The sequence below is a fragment of the Lycorma delicatula genome, chromosome 1 (genome assembly GCF_047948215.1).
Source record: "Lycorma delicatula isolate Av1 chromosome 1, ASM4794821v1, whole genome shotgun sequence".
Lineage (NCBI taxonomy): Eukaryota > Metazoa > Arthropoda > Insecta > Hemiptera > Fulgoridae > Lycorma > Lycorma delicatula.
In genome coordinates, this window is record NC_134455.1 from 45,599,361 (window position 1) to 45,620,001 (window position 20,641).

At 31.5% G+C, this 20,641-nt stretch overlaps 2 protein-coding genes across 3 annotated transcripts in view; one reads left to right on the forward strand and one right to left on the reverse strand.

Annotated features, from left to right (window-relative positions):
* Rrp4 (exosome complex component Rrp4) overlaps positions 1 to 10,910 on the forward strand; it is a 50,053-nt gene extending 39,143 nt beyond the window's left edge. The window contains exons 5-6 of one of the 2 annotated variants that reach the window (XM_075354383.1): positions 7,857 to 7,985; positions 10,762 to 10,910. In XM_075354383.1, coding sequence (XP_075210498.1) covers positions 7,857 to 7,985; positions 10,762 to 10,845 — 213 coding nt within the window. In that variant the 3' untranslated portion in view covers positions 10,846 to 10,910. The remainder of the gene's footprint in view (positions 1 to 7,856; positions 7,986 to 10,761) is intronic. The other variant, XM_075354387.1, reaches the window with a different exon arrangement.
* An 8,715-nt stretch (positions 10,911 to 19,625) lies between these two features.
* LOC142317497 (sphingomyelin phosphodiesterase-like) overlaps positions 19,626 to 20,641 on the reverse strand; it is a 71,511-nt gene continuing 70,495 nt past the window's right edge. The window contains exon 10 of the mRNA XM_075354058.1: positions 19,626 to 19,843. Coding sequence (XP_075210173.1) covers positions 19,699 to 19,843 — 145 coding nt within the window. The 3' untranslated portion in view covers positions 19,626 to 19,698. The remainder of the gene's footprint in view (positions 19,844 to 20,641) is intronic.

The following is a 20,641-nucleotide window of genomic DNA, read 5'->3' on the forward strand; positions in this document are numbered from 1 at the left end:
GTGGCGGAGCAGTTCACCTAAAATACCATTAAGCTGAAAAGAGTCTTGTGACATGGTATCGGCTACCAGTAAATAAGCCGACATCTCTGTGAAGTGCAGTGACAAATATATTAAATCAGGGGTAGTGTGTAAAAAGACCTGGCAGTAAGTTTATTTTACCTGGTGGTGACCTCATCATATATGAACCAAAAATGAAGGTTGGTACAGTAGATAAGAAAGAGCTAGTTTGTTTTCCTGCAGGCAACAAGCAATTGGATGTACCAGCAAGAGCATGAAAAGGGAGCTATTGGGTACAAAGGAAAGAGGGAAAAATGATAAGTGGATAGGGGCAGCAAGTATTACAGTTTCCTATTACTGGTAGATTTGAAAGAGAAAAGAATGAGGATTTTGGGTTTAAATGAATCTAAATAGAAGGGAAAACTTAGAAAAAGATCTTAGGAAGGATGTGCTCCATATTACAGTGGAGGAATAAAGGAATGCTTACCTAAAGAAGTAAAAGAGGTGGTGGAAGAGTGGGGATGCTTGAAGAAGGCTATGGTGGATATAGCAGAATGGTTATGTTGTAGAAGCAGTGGAAAAGGAAGAGTAAACGAAACAAAGTGATGGAATGATGGCAGTTGAAAAGCATTCAACTGATGGCAGTTGAATGATAGCATGGAAGATGTGGTCACAAAACCATAAGAATGAAAAAGGGGATGTAAGAAAGTTGTAAGCAGAAAGAAGAGCAAATGTTGGAAAGAGTTCACTAAAGAGTGTCATTAGACTAAGAAATAAAAAATTGCTTTTTGTTGTCATTAAATTAAAAGAAAAGGAGAGAAGATACAAAGTTTAGTAAGAACGATCTAGGACATGTGATAGTAAAGGAGGAAGAAATACTTTGTAGATGGAAAGAATATTTTTGTGAAATCCTTAATCCAAATCGATTGGAAGGAAGAAGGGTGGAAAAGAACAGGACAGAGGTGAGGGAAGCAGGGCCAGAAGTATTACATAATAATGAAGGTGATAAAGGATGCTTTAAGAAAAAGGAAAGGAGGCAAAGCACCAGAATTAATTGAGATAACCACCAAGATGGTGAAGACTGTAAGAGTTTGTGGTTTATAGTGGCTATACATACTATTCAGAAGTATATGAAAAATGAAGGTGATTCCAGAAGACTGGAAAAAGGGAATAATAATCCCTATATTTAAAAAAGGGTGCAAGATGTTATGCAGTAATTACAGAGGTATTACACCCACACATGGCAACATTGTTTGAAAGGGTTTTGGAAAACTGCATCAGAAGGAAGATGATGGGGGATTCAGGTATGATAGATCCAGTATTACACTACTATTATTATTTGCTCTGAGACAAGTGGGTGAGAAGAAGTGAGGTTATAATAAGAAATTAGTAATGGTAGTAGTTAAGGCATATGATACATGGATAGGGAAGTTGTATGTCAGGTGCCAGAAGAAAGAAATATGGATAGAGCGAACATCCAGATGGTTAATGCTATGTGTGAAGGAAGCTAGAGTTGTGTCAAGACAAGGCTGGGAAGGTCAGATGTTTTGTGATAGAGGGGTTGAGACAAAGAAGAGTGATATTATAAGTGTCGTATTATTATTATTATGCAATCTTCACTTTTGTTTATAATAAGTGTGGATGGAATCTTCAAGAATGTTAAAAAGGATGTAGCAGAAGGAACAAGCAACTTGTTTGCAGATGACTTGGTTACATGGAGGGAGTTTGAAAGGAATGTTGAGCGTGTAATAACTATTGAAGTGAAGAAATTCAGAAATATGGCATGCATTTTATTTTTGAGAAGAGTAAAGTGATTGTGCAATATATAGAAAAAGGTAAATTCATTGGACATTACTGTAAATGGCAGAAAAATTGAAAGGGTAAAAGGATTTAGTTATTTGGGAACAGTTTTTTCTGAGGATGGGAGAAAGAGTAAGGTAATAAGTACAGGAGTACAGAAGCCAAGTGAATTTTATCAGAGTGTATGAAGTCTGGATTAAGGATAACATTGATGGTCATTGATTGACCACCAAGAGTTCAGAATTCAATAATGCTTCTTACATTATGTTTATTGTTTTTTTGTAATAGCGCTTTTGAAGGTTTCCCTCATCATCAGTTAAAATTTTTCTTTTAAAAATATGTAATATTAAAAGTATATAATATCATTATTATGCAATGTAGAAGTATTATGCAATGCAAGAGAGTTATGTATCAAGCCTACTTTGAGACAGTTCTTAAATATGTGGCAGAAGTCTGTACAGGTGGTTGAAAGATGAAGGATTGAGTACAGGCAGCAGAAATGAAATTCAACAGAAGCATGCTAGGGAAGACAAGAAAGGATAGAGTAGTGCAGTATGATTAGAGAGGAACTGAAATTGTGAAACCTTGTCAAGTCAACTGGAAGATCTTAGCTCAGATGGTTTGGGGGTATATTGATAGATTGATGAGTGATGGATAAAAGATGGATGAGGAAAGATTACCAAACAGGATGCTGCATGCAGAGAAAACAAGTAGAAGACCAAAGGGTACACCATGAATGAAATTGATGAATATGATAATGGAGGAAGGGTGTAAGAGAGGGGATGTAGTGAGAGTAATGAAAGAGAGATGGTTCATGGATCAAGACAGGTGGAGACATTGTGTAGAAGGCCCATCCAAAAGGAAATTCGGTTTAAAGGGAACTGAAAATGATGATGATTTGTCATAGAAGAGAGAAAACTTACAGTACTGTGGGGACATTCATAAAAATTTAATAACCAAATACCAATAAATTGTACTTACCAGTAAGTTATACGTTATTATTTAATTTAAATTAACATTTATTTTGAAAATAAATAATTAATAATAAATGCATAAATAAATCAGTAAGAAATTATAAAAATAAAAATTAATAAAATACAATAATTAAATTTCTTATAACTGCAATAATTTAATTTCTGTATCTCATTACTCTTTGTACATTAATCAGTTTTGAGAAATAGTGTTTGTATTTTTTTATGTAGCTTTTTATAAGAATGAGCAGCAATTTTTAGTATTATTTTGCATTCACTAAACATATTTTATCCTCTAGTGGTTAGTCATAATATGACTATGACTATGACCATTTCCCAGGAATTGAATGAGGGAAATACAAATTTCAGAAATGCATAAAATATTGTAAATATTATTGTAAAGGTTGAAGCAAATGTGTTTGACTTCTTTTTACCCAATAAATTCTTAATTTTTGTTTTGTTCGTGTCACTGGTGGTACAAATAGTTTTTAATAAAAAACAATATTTTTATTTTCTTTCTTGCTGATGTTATACATTTAGAAGCAGGTCTAGACCTGGATTTGAAGTTCTGATCAGAATCTTCTTATAAAATACAGAAGAAAATGCAGTGTCACTTTGACAATAAGTAAATAAAGAAATTTATTGCACTCCTGGTATAGGTAAAAGCTCTGTACAGGTGATGGATGTAATAATTTTCTTTACAAGTTACTAATTATAAAAATTAAACAAATTTGACTACCTTACAAAAAAATAAATGATTTAGAGCTTTTAAATGTGTCTCAGGAACAAACATAGATCCTGTTGTTCTAAGCTAATTTTAATCAGAAGAGTGCTCTGGTGTTTCTTATTGTCTTCAATCTGTTGAAAAGAAAAGGAATTCTAAATTATAAAATCAGTAACTGATAAATCAATTAATTGTTAAATTTTTTACTAGTTACTAAAGATGAAAGTGAAATAAAATAAATAAATATACATATATATAACATTTGCAAATATACTTTAAAATTGTCAGTTTTATAAGATAATTGAATAAAATGTTTTATATGTATATATTTAGCTAATTATGTAATATAAACTTATTCAGCCACTCCACAAAGCACAGAATTGAAGAACATTCTTACCTTACTTTTTTGTCATTAACGCTTTTACGCCTACGTATGATATTTTAAAATTTTTAGAATAATTATTTTTTCAGTCAATAAAAAAGTTTTTTTTAAATTTAAAATGTTATAATATTTAATATTAATTGAGTACTGTATTAACATATTGACATGTTAAAGGCAATTTTAAATATAATGTTTTAAATTTAAGAAAAAAAAAATTTATTGAGTGAACAAATATTTGTTCTAAAAATTTTAACGTATCTTATGTATTCTAATCTGTAAATGTAAAAAAGAAAGAATTTAAAAAACCTTTCCTGAAGATGGGGATAGGCTCAAAAGTGCTTTAATGAAGAAAATTAAGGTAAGAGCGTTCTTTAATTCTGTACTTTGTGGAATGGCTGAATAAATTTTTGTTATATAATTAGCTAGAATTTAAGTACAGAGGAAATATGGCCTACAAAAAATTTAATTTAAATAGATTAATACATATGTATATATTTATATATATATATATATATATATATATATATATATATATATACATTTTTTTTTTTTTTAATTTCCATATAATATTAAAGACATTGTGTAGAGAATATGTTTGGATAATAAACATTCTAAAAGATTTTGAAAACAGTCGTTCACTAATTACAACAATTTTATAGTATATGTTGCCTATAAACTAATCACTTGTTTAAATATAGTTTTAGTTTTATTAAAACCTTTTTTGTAATTAATGCTACTTTGGAATGTAACGCAAGGATATCTGAGAGTGCAATACCCTCCTACTAATCACAGTATATGAACTTGCGTCCTTTGCTGCTGTATGATTGTAATGGATTGGTGAGTTATAAATAGAAATATGGTGTTGATTCGTTTGGTGAAATTTGGACTGTATTATGATCCAATGGTGGTTTTTAACAGTAGGGTCCTGGCATAACAATGCGCTAATGAGCTTATCTTCCATGACGCTCTCTCTTTCTGTTCAGAGTGGCTAAAATTCTTTGTTTAAGAGGTCGTCCTCTTGTAAGGAGAGGTTGCTGGAGACGATTTTGGGGCTGTACTTCATTACATTTATTTCTAAAGAAAATGTGATTTGGTTGGGCAGTTCTAGGGTGTTGTGTCCAGAGCTAGCCCAGTCAGTGGGAAAGTTGGATTGGGATGGCAGTTAAAGAATTTAGTGTGATTTTCTCACATTTGTCTCATCACTTCTTGATTAACCATATAAAATACCCGCTTGTTCTGAGAAAAGCTAGGTGGGAGAGAGAGAGAACTAACTGTCTTCTTTGGATCTTCTTTCTTCCTTCCTTCTTCTTCTTAGGGATGGAATGAAGGCAAGGAAATGATTTTGGAGTTCATGGCACTAGCGTTTTTTGGTGCGGTTGTTAGTATTTGATTTAACTAGTTGCAACACATCTCTGAGAAGGGTTAGGAGCCTGCTTGCTGGAAGGGTAGGCAGAAGATATGTGTTTATATATATGCAGTGTGATTTTGGGCACCTGTGTACAGGAGTGGTGACAATTTTGAAAGAAATACCCCCTTTTTAAAAAACGATTTTCTGGTGTGGACTTTAAGACCCGGCCGGATATATATAAACTTGGATAATGCTACTATTCTATGAAACATATTCATTACAACATGAAATGGTAGATTGCTATAAAAAATGGTGCTCCACGATAAAAAAATCCTTTAAATTAATTTGATAAATTTTTTTTGTAAGAAATAAAAATCTGCGACCTTTTCACTTTTTAATGGCAGAAATAATAATTAAACTAAAGATTATATATAATATTCACTGTTTTTGGTGAAATAATTTGCGAACCAAATTTTTTTTTGTAACAGGTGTAATAGTTTAAACCAATAGTATTAGCATACTAATAAAAGTAATTTTCCTTTTGTCCTGCTAAAATTTAAAATTCTTGTATGAATAACTTTTTTTTAGTGCATTGCTTGTGTATTTTTTGTTCTGCAATTGGTTAAGATTCTGTTGTAATCATAATTGTCTTAAAGTTTCTATTTTGGGGTCCTTGTAAATACTGTTAATAAAATCAACTTAATACTGTGAATAAAATATTAACTTATTTAACTAAAAATTTTGTTAGGTGTAAAGTTAGTGTCCTATTATTTAACCAACTCTGGGTTCCATTCTCATTACAGTACATGATTTATTTTTCTGGAGCATTATACTGTTATGTGTGATACATTCAGTGCTGTGTGTTCTGCAGGGTGAGGAACGTAAAACCAAACCCATAATGAAACCGCTACCCAACACTATTTATGAAGGACTCTCACACAACTAGTGTGACTAGTGGATGTGTGTTACTACTGATTGTTGTTGCCATTTGTCAGGTGGTTACGTGTAGATGCAGTATTCGTTTTGTTCCATTGCAGTATTGTGAGTGCAGTTGTGATTGTGAAAAATGCCTCACTCAATCCAGGAGGGGATAGCTATAGTTGTTGATTTTTATATTTGTTCTGGGTAATTTGAAGAATCACGTCAAGTATTTGTAGAAAAATGTTTGAATGCTTTTATCCCAGTGAAGAGTAGCATACACGATTTAGTTAAAAAATGGCATACAATAGGTTTGGTTTCAAATGCAAAACGAAATAGGCAACCTTCCATTAGGACTCCACAGATCATTGCCGATATTGAAAGGAGAATTAGTGCCAGTTCAAAAAAATCACTACGCTACTTATCCCAACAAATGTGGGATGACAGGATGTGTATCACATCCTGTCGTAAAATTCTTCATAGATTAAAATTGAAACTATACTGCATTACAACTACTGTGCAACAACTGAAGGAGACAGACAAACCGAAATGATTTGATTATTGTAACTGGCTTCTCGAAAACATTGTTGGTGGACAGATAGAGCTGACATCATATTTCATGTCAGACGAGGCATGGTTTCATTTATCCAGCCATGTTAATTCGCAGAACACCAGGTATTGGATGGTGAATCCTCACGAGATATTCAAGTGGCCACTTCATGATGAGAAAATTAGTGTTTGTGTACTGTTTCTGGTAATCGTATATAATGGGACCAATGTTTTTTGACCAGACTGTCAATACACAAGTTTACCTCATAATTTTTGAAGAATTCTATCTGCAATTAACTGATAAAAAAAGATTACAGCTTTTTTCAACAAGACAGAGCAATGTGTCACACATATAACGTTTCACTGATTTGCGTTCATGCAGCTTTCACAAAGTGGACGAGCTGTCAGCAGAGGATGGTGGCCTTCATGTTCGCCAGAGTTGTCTACTTGTAATTTTTTTCCTTTGGGGCTACTTAAAGCAGAGAGTTTATGCATCTAATCCCTCACAATATTTATGAACTGTGAAGGTGAAGGAGAAATCAACGGAATTGACAACAGAGTTTTGCATCAGACGACTCTCAATATGATCAGTCGAGGCATTGATGCCTAGGGTGGACATCTTTTCTAGGGTGCATTGAACATCTTTTGTAACAACAAGGTAAATAAATATGACATATATATATATATATATATATTAAATTACGTTTTTTTGTTTTTCTTATTTATTTGTATCATTCATAAAATTTTATTCCAACATAACCTACCAATTCTCCAGCGGTTACGTTATGGGTTCAGCTTTATGTTGCTCACCCTTTATAAAATATATGCTTATGTATAAGAATGTTGAAATTTCAATATTCTTATAAACCTGCTAATAAAAATTTAAAGTTTCTTTTTTTCCTTTTTATCAGAATCTCCTCTTACTTAAAAAAGTGAGTAAAATCAGAACTTTTTGTTAAATTGTTTAACTATTGAGCTAATTATCTCAGTCAGTTTTATCATGACTATCGTGGGATAAATAAGAATCTGGGATTTTTATTATCAAATTGCTTGTCACACTTAAATTATTTAAAAGTGTATTCTAAAAAGATAATTTATATACTTCACATTTATCTTTTATCATTAAATTACATCTTCGGACTCTGAAAAAAGTTTTTATTTTTACAGAAAATTTCTCCAGAGTACAGAGAAGTTGTTGCTCGTATTAGGAACTGTATATTAGCATTGGCTGCCAGTAAGATGTTACTTTTTGACACAAGTATACTATATGCTTATGAGGTGTCTCAGAAATATATGGTAATGTTACTTCATTTCTAAATGTTTTTATTTTTCACTATAAAGATGTAATTATTTTGTTGTATAAAATGTGGTTATGTATTTACGAAGTAAATAACACTAAAAAATATAACTGTAAATTAATTTGTTGTGCTGGTATAACAGAGTGGCTGCTGTAAACTTGTTCTGGGAAAGACTAAAATGGCTTATTCATCTTTTTTAGGGGCTTGCTTTTTATTTTGTGTTAGTCATACCTTTTGTCCATCTATGTGTTTTCACTCCCTTTGATCCTATATTTCCTTGTTTGGTATCATGGAGTGCCACTTGAATTGGTGCCATTTGCCAGCCTGAGGAAAGAATGTGACAAATCTTTTTGAGTTTGGTGGGTAGTTAGTTTTCATGTCTGGGGTTGTTCATTCTTTTTCTTGTGTTTGAGGTTACACAAATAATATTGCAAAAATTTTAAAAACTTTCTTTATACTTTTTAGTCATACTTTAATCAATTATCATACATTGCTTGAGTTTAATTAGCAGGTTAATTTGGATTGTAGCAGGTTTAATTAGAAGGTTAATTTGGATGCAGGGGCTTTTTAAAAAGTAATGATAAAAACATTCTACAGAAACAAATATTTATTCAGTCTTCCAAATCTACATGCTCTTTTTCAAAGTAACCTCCCTCGGTTCTATTACACTTTTCCTACCATTCCTGCCACTTTTTAAATATGAGCACTAGACCATCTTTCTCAAGCTTCTTGCAGCATGCCTCCATAGCTTTGATGAGCTCATGATTGGTCTTGAATTTCCATTCCCTGAGAGAAAACTTGACTTCTGGGAACAGCCAGAAGTCGTAAGGGGCGAAATCTGGACTCTATGGTGGGTGGTGTACTGTTGCGATGCCACAAGCATTCAAGATATCAACTACAGTGCGAGCAATGTGGGGCCGCACATTGTCATGATGCAGTAAAATATTGTTAATGTTCTTGTGCAGCCGTTTTTTCTTAAATGACGCAACATTATGATCAAAACACTTTTGTAATAATCTGCCGTGACTGTTTGGCCTTGAGGCTCAGAATATTGGTACAAAAAAACCCAGAATCAAAGAAGATTATCATTATAACCTTACTGGCACTGCAACTCATCTTTGCTTTTTTTGGAGGTGGCGACTACGCCCTTTAACATTGAGAACTTTCAGTTCCTGATTGTAATGATACATCCAAGATTCATCTACGGTTATGATTCGATTCATTTCTTCATTTGCTTCCCCACCAAACCGCAATAACAGGTCTTGACACACAGAGACACAATGTTGCATTTGCTCCGGTGTAAGCAGGTGCAGCCTGCTCACACCAGCCATCTGCAGACGCGTGTTACATGGCCAAATCATCGTGCAAAATCGAGAATGCGCTGCTAACTGAAATGTCTAGACATGCGGTAAGCTCCCTAATGGTAATCCATCAATCTTCATGGACAATAGAGGCAGCTGTATTCTTTACAACCTCAGTGCGAGATGTTGAAGGGCGCGGCTCGTCGGCGATGCTCTTTCTACCCTTCGTGAATGCTTTATATCACTTGCAGAAGGTCACCTTCTTTCTTTTTCCTGTTTAGCCTCCGGGAATTACTGTTCAGGTATAACTTTAGAGAATGAATGAGGATTATATGTATGAGTGTAAATGAAATGTAGTCTTGTACAGTTTCAGTTCGACCATATCTGAGATGTATGGTTAATTGAAACCCAACCACCAAGGTTGGGTCAGCTGAGGTACGGTCACCACCAAGGTAAAGGGTCACCTGGCTCATAACATCTTCACCATACACCATAGTTAATAATTCATATGTGTCTTTTCGGTTCTTCCCAAGTTTCACTAAAAATTTCACATTACAATGCTGCTCTAACTTTTTATCCATGCTGGACATGGTAGGCAAATGTATAACACACATTATGCGAATCATTACATTCGCTACTGCACCAATCAGCTTGAAACTGATCATTATAGATGGCTGAAATAATGGGCTACATGATGGTATGCAGTATTACCAGCATTCGCAACACATTTTCACTCAATGTCACTATTATCATTACTTATTGAACAGCCCTCGTATATTGAAATTTCTAATATATTTATAAAATATCAAACAAATTTTCAATCAAACATTTACTATACAAAATAACAAGGAGTCAAGTTTTTATTTCATTTACTTAATTAAATATCACAATCTTCTACAAACATTTTTATAAAAGATTACCCATTCGATCCATCTCTGATAATGCATCATTGCAAGGTTTTCTTCCTGTTAATTTGGAGCCGAATGAATCATCAGGAGCTGTGTTCCAACATACTGCCCGCCAGAAATAATCTGTGTATGTATATATATATATAGATATATATTTATATAATATGATTGATGACAAAATGTCAAATTCAAAACCACAAAAACTCCCGTACCAAGTTTTTGTCATTTTTTTATTTCAAATGACTATCAGATTTTTCATCTGCAACTCTAACAACCCCAAATATCTGTTTTGCAATTTTTTACAACTGCACCCTTAATTTACCCTCATATGAGAGGATATTTGCAAAAGTAATGGTGGAATATTGTATTGTCACCTGACCTTAGTAACTGTGCAAAATTTCATCAATCAGCATTGTTAGGAAGTATGTTAAATTAAGGATGTAAGATTTAAGGACAAACATGAAAAAAAACATTGTGAGTTAAAGAAATGCAAATAAAAATTCAGTACTAAATGTTACTGAAGTATTTAATGTTACTTAATATATTGTGATTTTTTTTTTTGTAGGTTTCTGAACTTCTGGTACCAGAAACCATGTTTGAAGTGGCTATATCAACTCAAGGAAGACTTAATTTGCATGAAGAAGATTAGTTGCTACATTTAATATGTCACTGTAAATATTTTTGGAAAAAAATTTGTAATAAAACTATTGTAAATGACTGAAATTTTTTAATTTAAAATTGTCTTTTGTATCGGTGTTAAGTGCAGTTTTTTCAGAAAATTATTTTTCCACAGATTTATAGATTTGGCCTTACTGTGAGTCTTTATTGTTATTAATAATTAAATTGTTATTTTCATTTTTTTAATCTTAAGAAAAGTGTATATTATGAACTGTATACTTGACACTGAAAAATAATTTTTACACTTTGCTCTGTCATCTGTGTTCTCCCATGCCTTTACAAATTGCCATTATATTCAAGTATACTGCATGTGTGTTAAATACACAAAGTAATACAGTTTCATGGATACACATTGATAAGGTTTCTTTTACAAGAAAGGTTTAACTAAAAAAAATTTCTGTAAAATTTTATATAATGCTTACAGGATCAATTCCAAATTGCACAGCAATCTCTTGAGAGATGACTCTATAGTTATTTTGTCAGGATTAAATTTTCTACGAAGTTAACTAGAAGTTTTTATTTGTTTATTGTTAAATTAGCAAAGTTATTTTATTCTAAACCTAAAAAAGTGTATTTTCTGACAAAAAGTTTTCATGTTTTACCCTGGTTTTCTTATTAAGCGAGATAGAGGTCTGGGACCACTTTTATTCAATTTCTTAGATGAAAAACCATAAGGAAGCACCAAATTTCCTGCTCAATTTATATCCCAAGAAGTTTAGTACAGTTTAATTTCACAGAGGGAGCAGAAAGCAGAGCTAAATGTTTCACAAGCCAAAACTGACCTATGTTTATATGAACTTTTTTCTTATTTTGGGCTACAGAATCATCTCCTGGGAGATTGCCATGCAGTTTGCAATCACCTCTAATATATACATTACTATATACATTACAGAACAACTTATACTCAGATATGTTGAAGTAATGAGAACTGATAATTGTTCATATTTTTAAATTTTAAATAAAATGTGTATATTTGTTATGGATATTATTGTCATCTAACTTTTGTACGGGAATTTACACTTCCACTTCACTTCCCTGCTATGACTGTGATTGCTGTAATTGTTGCAGTCCTGTTTTAATGGAGGGTAATTAGTTGTTTCTCATGTTAGTATGCATTAATTTTTGTAGAGCCTGCAGTATGAAGATTGAAAAATCTGAGCAATAATCCTGATAGTTAAAAAAATGTGAGTATGGCTTTATTGGAATGTGAACAACAGATGTCTTATATTATTATTACCTGATTCATCAAACATGAATTAGATTAATTAACCTGGTTTAATATTAAAATCTGGTGAATATTAAAACACTGATTTAATATTACAAACTTATCTAGTATATCGAGGTGTGTCTTCTAAAAGTACAAGGTTAATATGTTATAATCTGAAGTAATAATTTTAGATCTCATATTTCTAAACATGTACCTCGGTGTAATAAATTTCACTGTACTATTTATATATATAGTTACTGATAGTAATGAACGATAAATTTTGTAGCATGCAAAACAAATCAAAAAAGCTGAGATACAATCCAGAACCTTTTGTATGGAAGACAAACTCCACTTTATATTTATCTAATATATTCCTTTTTCTTTTCTGAAGAAGTAGTTGATTCAGGCATTGATATTTAGAGGATAAGGAAATCCCAACTGGGAGAATTTTCCCTAGATATTACAGCTGACACAGCTTCCTTGGTTGAAATTTTTGCCATTTCTTTACTCAATTTCTTTGAGGGAGACATTAGTTCACTAGATATTTTTCATATGTTTTAGATAATAAAAAGACACCTTACCGTGAAAAATTCACGTGATGGTTGCAGTGAACTAAAAAACTAAAGTTTATTAAAAAAGTAAGAGACCCAGAAAAAGAATATACATTTCTGTTTTGAATTCATGGAAGTGCCATTAAGCGACAAGCCTGGACCAAATTTCCATAATCCATAAAATTCTTGCACTGTTGAGAAGCAGCTAAGAAGAGAGCTTCTCCTCAGTTAGTGTTATTATTGCTTTCTCTTTCTTAAAGAAAAATCTGTATTTTGTACATTTTTTCAATAATAATGTAACACAATTTATTTATTATCATAATCTAGGATAAACGCTCTTACTCTCTATATATATACATATTATGTATGTGTGTGTTTACACTAGTAAAAATGTAAATGTGTGTGTTTATACACACACACACACATTTACATTTTAATAATGGTATGAGGTGATGTAATGATAAATGAAAAATTGCAAAAACCTCACTTGGATGGAACCAGAGACTATCTCTGAGGATTCTTGATCTACAATTAGAGAGTAAATAACCTTGATAGTAGTCTTCATTCAAACTGTAAATAGACTTAAGCTACACCCAAATGATACTCAAAACATTATCCCACAACATTATCTTTATAAAGTAAGGTTGTTTTGAAATAAAAACATAACTGAAAAATATAAACAAACTATTACTTATGCATAAAACTTACATTTATTTACTACTGTTCTACATAGCTGTTTTCAACTTCAACACATTTTTCATAGTGTTTCACTAATTTCTTCATTACCTCTTTAAGAAATTCCAACGCCAGTAAATTAAACAATGCAGTAATATCATTTTTCAATTCGTCATCATCGTCAAACCTTTGTGATAAAAGCCACTGTTTAATGTGAAGAAAAAAAATCACTGGGAGCCAAGTTAGCACTGAAGGGAGGATTATTGAAATTTTTCCAGTTGCCTCACTGTCTGTTATGCCATATGTGGGTGGATATTGTCATACAAAAACAAAAACCGACAGGGTACCATTTCATGTTGTTTATCTTTTATAGCTCTTCTAAGATTTTTTAACATTTTGTGTTACACTTTTCCTAAATACAACGTAAAGACCTCCTTTCTGACCTATAAAACAATAGCAAACTGATGATGAATGCCACCATCACATAGACTACTGCTTTGTCCCTATGTTTGAATAAGAAATCCTGGTTCCATTTCTGGTAATAGTTAAGACTACTGTATTTAACACCTTCATTTTCATAATGCTGTAAAAATTCATGCATTGCAGCAAGATGTTTTTCCTTGTGTGTCTGCTAACATCCTTGGCACCCATTGGCACGTAATATTTATAACCCAATTTTTCAGTCAAAACTTCATAAATAAAGATTGTGAAACATCAAAGAAAAATTGTGTTATGGGAGTTAATATGGCAGAAAATTATCTGGGAGTTATGATCACATACTTAGATTTGGAAGGTTAATTTCCGGCCTAAATTTGGTAAAGCTGATGTGACTTATTTTGTGAGGCCTTGTATTTTGTTTTTGAAATTAGTTTTATAAAAGTAGTCTTATAATTAGTTTATGAGATTAGACATGGACCACAGTGCAAGTGCTCATGAGTGAGGAAGTCGTAGTCTCTACAAGTACATGTTTGAATGCTAACATCCCAGAGGCCCTGGATGTTAGTATTCAAACCAGATAAAAAAGAAACAGCCTGATTCTAACTGTTGCATCTGAGTCCTCACTCAGGCTAGGTTTTGCTGTTTTATTCTTTTTGCCCATACCTTGGTATACCATTATTACTGGTAAAAAAAAAAAAAAATACTTAAAAAAACTTCCTCAAATCTGATGAAGAAGCCCAATGGGCTAGTGTAGTAGTTAACTTGTCATCGCAAATCAGTTGTCCCAAAACAGCTGATTTTTGAAGTGGAAGGTTCTGAGGTCTAAATCAGTAAAAACTATTTGCTTTTACATGGATTTGAATACTAAGCAGAGGATACTCATTTTTTTCGTTTAGCCTCCAGAACCACCATAAGGTATTACTTCAGAGGATGAATGACAGTGAATACCGGTATACTTTGGTAGTTGGGATTCAGTTAACTACATGTCTCGGGAATGGTTGGTCTGAATCTGTGTAAGACTACACCTCATTTACATGTCATACATATTATCTCATCTCATTGGGTTTGGGGGGGGGGGGTTGCTTTAGTTGAACAGATACATTGTACACATTAGGAAAAAAAATCTGATGGAAGAGATTTCATTTAATTTTCTGAAAACTTTTGACCTACTGTCAAAAGTGTCAGGCAAGAAACTTACAGAGTTCATTTCTTGGTCGTAGGCTCCAAAAAATATTACTCAGTTTATAAAAAATAATTTCTCTTCTTTAAAGAAAAATCTTTATATAGTTTTTTTTAATAATAATTTAAGCTACAGAAATGTAATAAAACTGTTTTAAGATGAGAACTTTTTTATGTAAAAATAAAATATTTGAGTTATTAGCAATGTTGGCAATTAGTGGATTGTATCTATGACATGGTTGGCGAGGAGAGCTTTTAAACATTCATTATTTATTTGAAACTACACTTTATTTGACCACCTCTTTAAGTTAAGTTTATATACTTCATGGGTATTGTGTTCAACAGTGATTATATTCGACGTATTCTAATTTGTTTTGTTTGTTTTTCTGAAAGCTACAATTTTTTAAACTAATAGGATATTATCTCAGTCTTTATTACATAGATTAATGTGATGTATTTTTTGCAGGTCTGTTGTGGTTATAATCATGTGTATTAAATTTATTTAACATGGCCCGTTGGTATATATAATATATAAAAAGTTTTTGTATAAATTATAATTTCTGCTTACCAACAATTGTATTATTAGTAGTAATTATGATCTAGTGCTTTTGGAAAATATTCTTTCCATCTTCAGGAACATATGTTAATTAAATATATGTTATAAATTCACTTCACATATTAAACTTAATAAGTTTAAAATAAAATTTATGTAAAACATAACAATTTATCATCAAGTAAGTAAAATAAAGTCAGATGTATGTGCATCTTGTCATTAAAGGAGTCTCAACTGTTATTTTTATTGAAATGAAATCAGCTTGGACTACATGAGAATCAACAATTATTGTTTAAAATCTGTTTGAATAAAATATCGTTGTCAAAATTTGTTTGTTTACTAGATTGTTGTTATTTAAGTATATATGAAATTTTTCTAAAATATTTGTTTTATAAAGATTATTAGAGTATTCAAGAATATTTATAAAATAGTTTGGGTTATAATTATGATTATATTCTAAAATATGTTTGGCAAAATTAGATTGTTCTTTGTGTCGTTTATTTATACAGTTGATGTGTTCTTTAATCCTAGTTGAAAAGGATCGATTAGTCATACTGATGTATTCCAAATTGCAGTCTGCGCATTTCAAACTGTATACACCCTGTTTATCTAAATTAAATTTATTATTACTTTTCATTGTTTTTGAAGGATCTCTATTATTTGTATAATTTATTATTTTATTGTTTGTTATGTAAGCTGTTTTTAATTAGAATGATTTAAAGATTTTATTGAATTTTCTATAATTTATAATATATTCAATTCTAACATATTCATTTTTGTTATTATTATTTGTTAACTTTATTTTATCTCCTATATATTTTATTTTAGTATATAATTTATTTATTAAGTTGTTGTTATATCCATTACTTATAGCGATATATTTAACATTATTTAATTCATTGTTTAATTTTATATGTTTTAAATATTTTATCGCTCCATAAATTAAAGTGTTAAGATTTGCTATATGATTCCAAGGATGAAATGAGTTATGATGAATTACATTATCTTGTTTAGTAGGTTTCCTATATATGTCTATATCAAATTTATTATTATAATTTTTACTGATATTTATTTACAAAAAAATTTATATTATTGTTGTATTCTCGACGTAGGTAAATTTAATGTTATTATCTAGAGTTCATTTCTTCGATTATTTTATCTTCTTCATCATTAAATTGTTGATTATATATGATTAATGTCATGTAGACTATTGTTTTCTAATTCGTCCATAAAAATTTTAGCCATAATAGCTGATGTGGTGATCCCATAGCGAGACCTTTCTCTTGTTGGTAGTATTTGTCATATTTGAAATAATTATATTTAATATATAATCTTAATAAATTTATTATTTTGTATGTTATGTTACTGTCTATTTTTAATTTAGTTAAAGTATTATTAATTAATTATATTAATAATTTTGTTGGTATCAATATTAGTACACATGTCTTTTATACCTAATGTTATGAGTTTGGTTGTGTTATTTGTATTTATATTATTAATTATATCTGCCAGTTTATATGCATTTTTTAGATTATATTTATTGTCGATTTCAATGTATTCTTTCAAAGTATTAGATATGTAGGTGAATTAATACAATTAATTAGAGGTCTCATGGACATATCAGTTTTATGTATTTTAAGTAGTGCTTTTAATGTAGGGAATTTTATAGTAGTTAGTTTAAGCTTCATTTAATATATTCAGCCCTGAAAATATATTTATATTTTTTAATGTTGGAAATTACATCGTTTTTAATTTTGTTTGAAGGATCCTTAGTTTTTTGAACTTATTATTTTCTATAAATTTATTAAATTAGAATTAGTAGGAGTAGTATGTGAATCGTACTTTTAAAAGCATGTGCTTTACAAACCATCTGGTTTGTATGAGGTTGGGTGGTTTAAGACTGTTATTGGTTTTTACAAAATGAAGACAGTAAAGGACACAGAAGGACATATTAAGTCCTTAGTTAAGGTTGATCCCAATTTTTAAAACATAAGGAAAAAATATAAATAAAGGTGAAAATATTTAGTGGTTATCTGTTAATATTTTGACTTAATTTTATTAATGTATATAAGCAAAGCAAATTTATGTCATAAGGTGATGAGTTTATATTATATTAAATAAGTATGTTTCTACTCTTCACTTTGTAAAAAATTGAGATCACAGAATTTAAATTTACCAGCAATTTTGATTGTAACGAAAAAAAACGTACAATTTGATATGAAAACTACTATGAGGGCTGTTTCTTGCAACCTCTGATCGTGCATTTAAGAAAACAAGAAATAGGTGGGAGCCAGACACATCATGCGATTGTGCCACCCCTCCACCACAACCTCTGCCATTGCCAGCTTCATTACTTCAGTCTGAGCTGAGCTATGGCCAACATCGATGCTGAACATGTTCACCCATGACCTGAACATGGCTGCTACGATCGATGCTCCCGCAAAGTGTAAGTTACAAAATGTGATACATTTTCTGCAAGCAGAAGGATGTAGCACTGCTGAAATCCATCGCAGAATGAGCCTAGTGTATTTTTTTCCTGTTTAGCCTCAGGGAATCACTGTCAAGTATTACTTCTGAGGATGATATGTATGAGTGTAAGTGAAGTATAGTCTGGTACAGTCTCAGTTTGACCATTTCTGAGATATGTGGTTAATTGAAACCCAACCACCAAAGAACACTGGTATCCATGATCTAATATCCAAATCCATATCCTTTACTAGGATTTGAACATCGAAACTCTCTGCTTTAAAATCAGCTGATTTGCGAAGATGTATTCACCACTTGACCACTTACTTAGTGGGTGAGCCCAGTATATTGTGAAAACACTATGAGTAATGTTAGTGCACGGGAATGGTGTAGGAAATTTAAAGAAGTTGAGTGGATGTCCATGATGAAGGTGGGCAAGAATGCAAGTCTGTCACTACTGTATGCCTGGTTGAGCATGTTGATTTCTCCATGACAAGTGTAGGTTTACGGTAAGTGAATTTTCTGAAGAAATTTCAAGGTCTTCTCTGTACACAATTGTGACTAAAGACTTAATTTACCAGAAATTGTGCACATTGGGTCCCAAAAATGTTGGGTGACAATCACAAAACACAGCGAATGGCGTCAGCCTAATGTTTCTCATGTATGATGACAATGAGGGGGAAGTTTTTAAAGTCTATCGTTACTGGTGATGAGACTTGGATCCAGTATGAAAATCCAGAAACCAATGAACAATCTAAGCAATGGATGCACACTTCTCCAAACAAGCAAAAAAAGTTCAAACAGACACTGAGCAACAGGAAAACATTGGCTACAGTTTTTTGGCACCATAAAGGTGTCTTGTTGGTGGACGTCATGGAGCAGAGGACAACAGTAACAAAGGAAGTTTATTGTAAATCGTTACGTCACCTTCACAGAGTGATCCAGAACAAACGAAGAGGCTTGCTCCTGTCCAGCGTGGTTTTAATGCATGACTGCATTGTACCAATGTGATGCAAGACCTCAAAAAATTCAAGTGGGAAGTTTTCAACCATCCACTGTATGTTCATATCTAGCACCTAGCAATTTTCACCTCTTTTGAGAATTGAAGGCATGGTTGGGCAGACAACACTTTGCCACTAACGAAGAACTTCAGGAGGCTGTCAAGACGTACCTTACCTCGCTGGCGGGAAACTTTGAAGAGGACATTGGAAAGCTGGTGTCATGATACAACAAATGCCTCAATTATTTTGGCAATTATTAGAAAAATAAGTTAGATACTACTCAACTTTTAGTAATAAAGTCATTTTGTCAGTGTGTCTTTTTTTTATAGCCCATTGAAGATTGAAAAAAAAAACAGCCCTGGTATTATTTTTTTGGGGGATTTATGCTGCAGAAAAATAATTAATTCATAAATCAGTGTAATCATTATGAAAACCCATTGATAAAAAGTCATTTTAAGAAGGATAGTTGCAGTCATACGGGGAGAGATAAAATAGAAGTGATAACTTTATTATCAGGATTTACTGTATTTATGTATAGAAATGTGTGTGCTATTGGTATATATATTATCTCTTTTAGTATCTTTCCTCTTTGGCATGTGAAATGCATTGTTAGAGACATAATGAGTTGGTATTCCAAGGATTGAGGAAATTCACCATTAAAACTACATCATTTTAGTTGCTCTACTGGATTTTATTTTTATAATCAATACATGATTGTATTCTTTAAATTTACTGTAATAAAATAACATTTCTGTTAGGATTTTTTAAAAATGTCAACTAATTCATTGCAGTGTTTCTTATCTCCACTAACTGTTGTAACTATTTCACACAGTCGTACTTCTTGACAGTGAGAGTTGCACTCTTTCATTAATCCTGCATCACCTGCTTTTATGAAGTATCTGCACATTATATGATATATTGATAATTTATTTACTTATTTATAACTTTATTTACAAGTAGTTTTAAAATGGTTATTCTGGATATAGAGATAAAACAGTAATAAGGTACTTTTTTCAAAGACAGTGTTATCTTGTTAGTCTGTAACTGCAATAACCTGAACTTCCCACTAATGCAAAAAATATCTGAAAATTTGCAAGTTTATAAAAACTACCCCAAATTGTTATTTACTGATATAGTAGTAAGTGATGTGATAGTGATCAAGCTTGTATTTGCAGCTCAGAATATAATACAAATATGTATTAAAGTTAATAAAGAATTTACTCAAAATATGAGTACTTGTATCAATTGAAATGCATAAATTAGTGCTGTGGTGAAAAATAATGTAAAGAAATTTTGTTATGTGAATCTACATTATTAATATTTTTTGGTCCTCTGGCCAAGGGATATGTGAAACGTTTAATGTGATACTCTTTTAACTTCAAATTATAAAACTTAGTTATATTTAAAGTTTCAACAACTTATAATAATACAGTGACATGAATTGATAAGAGTTGCTGACTGCAATGATTTGGGCTGGACGATATGTTTCATTCATTCATTCATCAATATTGTAATATCATTTATTTATTTAATTTTGTAATGTTAAGGATGTATATTATTTATTAGTTTTCATCCATTATGGATAAGGAGAAATTGTTAAAACAAAGAAAGACTATAAAGTCTGCCATTACAAGAATATGTGCATTTGCTGATAAGTTTAATATATCAATGGATGATATTTATACCTTAGAAATTAA